This window comes from Tachypleus tridentatus, chromosome 3 (assembly GCF_004210375.1).
Source record: "Tachypleus tridentatus isolate NWPU-2018 chromosome 3, ASM421037v1, whole genome shotgun sequence".
Taxonomy (NCBI): domain Eukaryota; kingdom Metazoa; phylum Arthropoda; class Merostomata; order Xiphosura; family Limulidae; genus Tachypleus; species Tachypleus tridentatus.
The window spans coordinates 74,748,047-74,756,549 of record NC_134827.1 but is presented as its reverse complement, the minus strand read 5'-3'; the positions used below and the strand labels follow the sequence as shown (position 1 = coordinate 74,756,549).

General features: G+C 36.7%; 1 protein-coding gene across 1 annotated transcript; it reads right to left on the bottom strand.

The window, feature by feature from the left end:
- Window positions 1–935: 935 nt before the first annotated feature.
- On the bottom strand, window positions 936–4,029 carry LOC143247202 (transcription factor Sp9-like). Its single transcript, XM_076494874.1, has one exon. It carries the CDS (start codon window positions 3,111–3,113, stop codon window positions 1,863–1,865), a length of 1,251 nt encoding a protein of 416 aa, XP_076350989.1. The 5' UTR covers window positions 3,114–4,029; the 3' UTR covers window positions 936–1,862.
- Window positions 4,030–8,503: the final 4,474 nt, after the last annotated feature.

Sequence of the window (8,503 nt, the reverse complement as noted above, 5' to 3'; positions counted from 1 at the left end):
GAAAGGGTTACAGAGTGAAGTTTATCTTTGTTAAAGTGTTCAGCTTAAACAAAATACTTAAATTAATCTAGATTTTAAATTTTACTCAACGAAAAATATTTCCTACACTCAATCTCTTTAGAATTTGAACATAAGCAAAATTTAATTGCATTTTCTACATTCGTTTAAAAATTCATATTACAGAAGAACAAATGAGCATATAATTTTCAGATTTTTGGTTATAAATAATATAAACCTTTTTTGCCGAATATAAAGAGAATGCGGTTTTCTTATCTCTTATTCTTCAGTTAAAAATAATATTTCCAAACAAACACTATTCGATAACAAAAACAAAGACATTCCGTCTCTAAACAAGTACTTTAGTACAGGTTAACAAAAACTAACACAGTACATCTCTAAACAAGTACTTTAGTACAGGTTAACAAAAACTAACACAGTACATCTCTAAACAAGTACTTTAGTACAGGTTAACAAAAACAAACACAGTACGTCTCTATAAATAAATACTTTAGTACAGGTTAACAAAAACAAACACATTCCGTCTCTAAACAAGTATTTTAGTATAGGTTAACAAAAACTAACACAGTACATCTCTAAACAAATACTTTAGTACAGGTTAACAAAAACAAACACAGTACGTCTCTATAAATAAATACTTTAATACAGGTTAAGTAAAACAAACACAGTAGTCTCTAAACAAATACTTTAGTACAAGTCAACAAAAACAAACGCAGTACGCCTCTAAACAAATACTTTAGAACAGGTTATCAAAATCAAACACAATACGTCTCTAAATAAATAGGTTAATACAGGTTAACAGAAACAAACACAGTACCTCTCTAAACAAATACTTTGATACAGATTAACAAAAACAAACAGTACGTCTCTAAACAAATACTTTAGTGCAGGTTAACAAAAGCAAACACAGTACGTCTTTAAACAAATACTTTAATACAGGATAACAAATACATTCACAATCTGTCTAATTGAAAATTTAAATTCAGTGTGTATATCTATTTATGTATTCACTACTTGTTTCCTGATGTTGTAAACCATTATTTCATGAATGGGATTAAGAACTAGGACCATAACACTTGAATACGCTGCCTCATATTTATTTATTTTTTTAAATCCATTGTATTGCCAATGTTAAACGCAAAAACACAGTTAGGATATTTATCATTTTTCTTTTTATAGTCTGAGAATCCCGTATTATAACATCATGTGTTGTACATATTGTCATACAACTTGAATATATGTATATATATATAGGTAGATAATACATTGTTAAGTTAGTCACGTCCCATAGGGCGTGCTTACGGATTGTCCATTGTTCTTACTGGATGCCTCTACAAAGGAACACAACGTCATGTCCTTGACTACATCGCAAAGTAGTTTTTTGTTTTATTTATCATACCAACCCGAACTCTTGTAGACACAATGGAGTCTGCGCATTCAGCTTTGTTGCACGATCACTCTGTCTCACACGAAAGAAGACATCACAAGTGACTCGTGAAAAAAAATATGAGAATGTAGTTTGGTAAATACTCGCTCACGTTTTCCCGATGTCAAGCGATGTCATTACTTCGAGATCAATATATATGTATATGTACATGAAGAATACGATTGATGTATTCAGGGCCAGTTTGGAACAACTGGACAACGGCTGAACTGTCCTGTACAGACAAACAATGACAACGATGTTGGCTACTTCAATCACGCGCATTAATAAAAAAAAAAATCAGTTTTTACGAAATCACACAATGTTACACAGGTCAGGCTACGTCGGATTTTAACCCACTAAGACAATACAGCATGGCACGTGGTTGTGAAAACGGAAAAAAAAAAATTCTTTTTAAACGTTATTTGGTGCTCGCGACACATCCAGTCGGACCGACCACTGACGACGAAGTGACCCTCGAAGGTTCTGTTTGGCTGTTCTCTGAATCGCTACAATTTTCGCTGCCGCTGCCTTTCTTCTCTGTGCCGTTTCCGTTGTGAGTCTTTACGTGCTTGCTGAGGTGATCTGACCGCATAAACCGCTTGTTACATACGGGGCAGGCGAAGCGTTTTTCGCCGGTATGGGTTCTCAGGTGACGCTGCAACTCGTCTGATCTCGTGAAACGTTTTCCGCAGAAAAGCCAGTTGCACACGAAGGGACGTTCTCCCGTGTGCCAGCGAAGATGAGCCTTGAGATGTGATGTTTTTCCGTACACCTTTCCACATCCGGGGATGTGACAACTGTGGATGTTCTTTTTCCTCAGGTGGGCCCCTGCTGGTCCCAACCTCTCCGCCTCTTGACAGTTGGGACAGTCACACGTAGCTCGCCCCGTATATCTTCGCCCGGAACGGGGAGAGGGGACTTGAGACAATGCTGTCTGGGAGAGTCCAAAAGGTGAAGGTACGGAGTGGGCCATCGCCTGAGCTGGTGGTAACATGGACTTGTAAGTGTCTTGAAATATGTGTTGACCCGACGTGAGGAGGTGCGCTGGGTTGGAAGCAGCTGCTAAAGTAGGACCAAGTCCATACTCTCCGCCGGTATAGTTAGCCGGGATCTGTCCGTGCAATCCGGAGGCGGCGCCGGACATATCGAGCCAAGATCCTGCACCGGCAGAGGCCGCGTGCATATCCCACCAGGTCGTTGTGTTGAGCGTGTTGACTGAAGACACCTCAGTCTTGATGGCTGCGTGGGTAGATCCACCCATGTTCATATTAAAAGGCCAACTCTCGTAAGGGTGAGCTCCTACGCCCACTCTGGAATACATACTGCCTAGGTGAGCGGTGTCGCCGTGCACTTTGCCTAGTAGGTGATGATGACTCTGGCCGGTTTCAGCTTGTGGAGAAGTCGCTGTGGTCCCTGGGTAGAACAAGTTTTCCCCGCAGTAAGAAGTGGAGTTACAAGATGACGTCACCACGGGCCTTTGATACGCGAGAGTAGGAGAGCCGGTACTAGAGAAGGCGGGGACTCGCTGGGAACAGAACTGAAGGCCGCTAGAGGGCGTGTTAACGGTTTGGGGACCCTTCTTCCACGGATGAAACCCTTTCCCAACTGCAGCTTCGGCGAGGGGTGGAGGACTTTTACTGGTCAGCTTGTTACACTGAGCGGCTAACATAGCAAGAGGTGACCCGCCGAGTCGAGGGTGTTCCTGAAAGGAGACAAAAAAAACACAACAAAGAACAAAAGTTGATGAGCATTTGTGAAGATCAGTTTCTTTACTTCTGTTTAACTAAAGTTCTACGACAAAAACCTTATAGTAAGTCAAGTAGGAAATTTTGTGGTCGTGGAAGGAGACCTGGCATTGCCTGTTGATTAGGGTTCTCATTTCGCAACGTACGAATCACGTAACCGAACACGCTCGCCCTTTCAGCCATAGAGGGGGGTTATATGTACGGTCAATCCTCCTAATCGTCAGTAAGAAAGTAACTCACAAGTTAGAGGTTGGTGCTGTATACACCTGGTCTGTTACTTATGAATTGGGGACGGCTAACGCAGATAATTCTGGAGTAACTTTGCGAGAAATCCAACAAAAAACAGTTGTATAAAGGTATACAAAAAATAATCCTCTTTCTAACTCTTCAAGATACAAACATGGATCATTTAACATGTGCTTTGTTTATTTACTGTTGTTTGTTTGGAGTTAAACAAAAAAGCTACACAACGGCTATCTGTGCTCCGCCCATCAGGGGTATCGAAACCCAATTTTTTACTCTATAAGCCTTTAGAATTGCCGCTATGCCACTAGAATTGGGGGCGCTTCATATATACTTTACAGTAAAGTTTAAATAACAGCTTAGAATTCCTTATTAGCTGATTGATTAATTATTAATAAGCGCAAAGTTACACTCAGGGTTGTCTTCGCTCTGCCCACCACGAATATTGAAACCCTACTTTTCGTATAGTAAGCTCACAAACTTACAAGTGAAACTCTAGGAAGTCATTCCTTGTGGTAGAAATATACATATAAAAACAGTAATATAATTTTAGTAACGTAAGATTATAAGTCAGCCACTAGGAAGCCATTGCTTGTGGTACAAATATACATATAAAAACAATAATATAATTTTAGTCAGCCACTAGATGGCCATTCCTTGTGGCAGAAATATACAAATAAAAACGATAATATAATTTTAGTATTATAAGCTCTGAGGCTCGTCTTCGGTCTGCCCACTACGAATATTGAAACCCTACTTTTCGAATCGTAAGTTTACAAACTTACAAGTGAGACTCCAGGAAGCCATGTGGTAGAAATATACATATAAAAACAGTAATATAAATAATTCTTTCTCGTAGAAAAATATACATATATAAAAAAACAACAGAAGTTGGTAGAAAAAAATTTAAAATAAGAAAGCTTTATGTTTACATGTTGTTTTTGCTTAGAAATAAAAATTGTTTATTTTGAATTACGCACAAAGCTACTCGAGGGCTATCTTCATTAGCCGTCCCTAATTTAACAGTGTAAGACTAGAGGTAAGGCAACTAGTCATCACCACCCACCGCCAACTCTTGGGCTACTCTTTTACCAACGAATAGTGGGATTGACCGTCACATTATAACGCCCCCACGGCTGAGAGGACGAGCATGTTTGGTGCGACAGGGATTCGAACCCGCGATCCTCGGATTACGAGTTGAACGCCTTAACACACTTGGCCATGCCGAGCCCAGAAATAGAAATAAAAAGATTGTTAGAAAGAAGGTAAATAAACGTGTTATTATCTAAAAATTAATTGATTTTCCTACATACGAAACAATTGTATGTGGACAGACTATTTGACGTTATTTAAAAAATTCTAAATAAAAGAAAACTTTAAGTGTATATTAGCTAAATATTAAACTTGTATTAAATATCGTAAAGCAATACAAAGTTAAATTTATACACAAATGAAATTTGCAATAATCAGAAACAAGCAAACTTGATGACGAGTAAAAAAATCTTCCAGTTTTAATCTCCATAAGAATAAGAATTATTTAATAACGTTGCTTTTATACTGTTAATTATTTAATAATATATTTCTAACATTATCCACAGCACCGAATACTTTGGTGCTAAGTAAAATGCATTATACTGTCTGCTTGGTCTCTTCAGTTTCGATAAAATATCACATATATTTTGTTTCAGTACGAATAACTGAGGGTGCAGAAGTAGCACGCGCTACCCTACTTTAAATATATGCTCATCTGAAATCTCTAGTGTCATTTTAAAAAAGAATGATAAAGTATACCATGTCAGTATTTTTTCACTAATGTAAAAAGTTGGTAATTTAAAAATACAATAAAACATAAAAATGTTATAAGATAGGTAAACCAAATTAAAATAGTGACAAATTTACCAACTTTTGGTCTTGCAGATAATTATATTTCATAATATTTAAGAACAAACCCGCAGAATATAGATATTTTAATTGTGTTTGAAACAAAGCTGGGGTTCATATGAAACGGTAATTGGGGTTAAACCTCCTGCAGTTTTGTTGGCCTCCAATGCAATGTCATTGATTAATGTAATTTGAGATGTACTTTAGATCTGGTCCGCTACCCACCTCGAAGCTAAGAAAGAAATGAACCAACACACAGTTTCTTAGAAGTATGAACCAAGATAAGGTTTGGTAGAGAGATGAACCTAGAATTCAAGTGTGTTGGAAAGACGAACAAAGAGATAAAGTTTGTTAGAAGGATAAACCAAGACATAACGTTTGGTAGAGAGATGAACCAAGACATAACGTTTGGTAGAGAGATGAACCAAGACATAACGTTTCTTAAAACGATGAACCAAGACATAACGTTTGTTAAAAGGATGAACCAAGACACAACGTTTGTTAGAAGGATGAACCAAGACATAACGTTTGTTAAAAGGATGACCCAAGACATAACGTTTATAAGAAGGATGAACCAAGACATAACGTTTGGTAGAAAGATAAACCAAGACATAACTTTTCTTAAAAGGATCGACTAAGACATGACGTTTGTTAAAAGGATGAACCAAGACAGAACGTTTCGTAGAGAGATGAACCAAGACATAACGTTTGTTAAAACGATGAACCAAGACATACCGTTTGGTAGAAGGATAAACTACGACATAACGTTTGGTAGACAGATGAACCAAGACATAACGTTTATTAGAAGGATGAACCAAGACATAACATTTGTTAAAAGGATGGACTAAGACATGACGTTTGTTAAAAGGATGAACCAAGACATAACGTTTGTTAAAAGGATGAACCAAGACATGACGTTTGTTAAAAGGATGAACCAAGACATAACGTTTGTTAGAAGAATGAACCAAGACATAACGTTTGTTAGAAGGATGAGCCAAGACAAAACGTTTGATAGAAGGATGAACCAAGACATACCCTTTGGCAGAAGGATAAACTACGACATAACGTTTGGTAGACAGATGAACCAAGACATAACGTTTATTAGAAGGATGAACCGAGACATAACATTTGTTAAAAGGATGGACTAAGATATAACGTTTGTTAAAAGGATGAACAAAGACATAACGTTTGTTAAAAGGATGAACCAAGACATAACGTTTGTTAAAAGGATAAACCAAGACATGACGTTTGTTAAAATAATGAACCAAGACATAACATTTGGTAGAAGGATAAACTAAGACATAACGTTTGTTAAAAGGATGAACCAAGACTTAACGTTCGTTAAAAGGATGAACAAAGACATAACGTTTCTTAGATGGATGAATATAGATATAACGTTTGTTAGAAGGATGAACCAAGACATAACGTTTGTTAGAAGGATGAGCCAAGACATAACGTTTGTTAGAAGGATGAACCAAGACATAACGTTTGGTAGCGAGATGAACCAAGACATAACGTTTGTTAAAACGATGAACCAAGACATAACGTTTGTTAAAGGATGAACAAACACATAACGTTTGTTAAAGGATGAACCAAGACATAACGTTTGGTAAAAAAAAAGAACCAAGACAGAACGTTTGTTACAACGATGAACCAAGACATAACGTTTGGTAAAAAAAATGAACCAAGACAAAACATTTGTGAGAATGATAAACCAAGATATATCGTTTGTCAGAAGGATGAATCAAGACATAACGTTTGTTAAAAGGATGAAGTAAGACATGACGTTTGTTAAAAGGATGAACCAAGACATAACGTTAGGAAGAAAGATAAACCAAGACATGACGTTTGTCAAAACGATGAACCAAAACATAACGTTTGTTAGAAGCATGAACTAAGACATAACGTTTGGTAGAGAGATGAACCAAGACATAACGTTAGTTAAAACGATGAACCAAGACATAACGTTTGTTAAAAAATGAACCAACACATAACGTTTGTTAAAACGATGAACCAAGACATAACGTTTGTTAAAAGAATGAACCAAGACAGAACGTTTGGTAAAAAAATACACCACGACATAACGTTTGTTAAAAGGATGAACCAATACATAACGTTTGTGAAAAGGATGAACCACGATATAACGTTTGGTAGAAAAATAAACCACGACATAACGTTTGTAAAAAGGATGAGCCAAGTAATAACTTTTGTTAAAAGGATAGACAAAGACATGACGTTTATTAAAAGGATAAACCAAGACATAACGTTTGTTAAAAGGATGAACCAAGACATAACGTTTGTTAAAAGGATGAACCAAGACATAACGTTTGTTAGATGGATGAACCAAGATATAACGTTTATTAGAAGGATGAACCAAGACATAACGTTTGTCAAAAGGATGAACCATAACATAACGCTTGGTAGAGATATGAACCAAGACATAACATTTGTTAAAACGATGAACCAAGACATACCGTTTGGTAAAAGGATAAATTACGACATAACGTTTGGTATAGAGATGAACTAAGACATAGCGTTTGCTAAAACGATGAACTAAGACATAAAGTTTGTTAAAGGAGGAACCAAGACATAACGTTTCGTAGAGAAATGAACAAGACATAACGTTTGTTAGAAGAATGAGCCAAGACATAACGTTTCCTAAAAGATGAACCAAGACATAACGTTTGGTAGAGAGATCAACCGAGACATAACGCTTGTTAAAGGATGAACCAACACATAACGTTTCTTAAAACGATGAACCAACACATAACGTTTGTTAAAAAATGAACCAACACATAACGTTTGTTAAAGGATGAACTAAGACATAACGTTTGGTAGAGAGATGAACCAAGACATAATGTTTGTTAAGAGGATAAACCAAGACATAACGTTTGTTAGAAGGATGAACCAAGACATAACGTTGGGTAGAAGGATAAATGAAGTCATAAATTTTAATAAAAAAATGGACTAAGACGTGACGTTTGTTAAAAGGATGAACCAAGACATAACGTTTGTTAGAAGGATGAACCAAGACATAACGTTTGTTAAAAGGATGAACCAAGACTTAACGTTTGTTAAAAGAATGAACCAAGACATAACGTTTGTCAGATGGATGAAGCGAAATGTAAGGTTTCGTAGAGATATGAACCAAGACATAACGTTTGTTAAAAGAATGAACCAAGACATAACG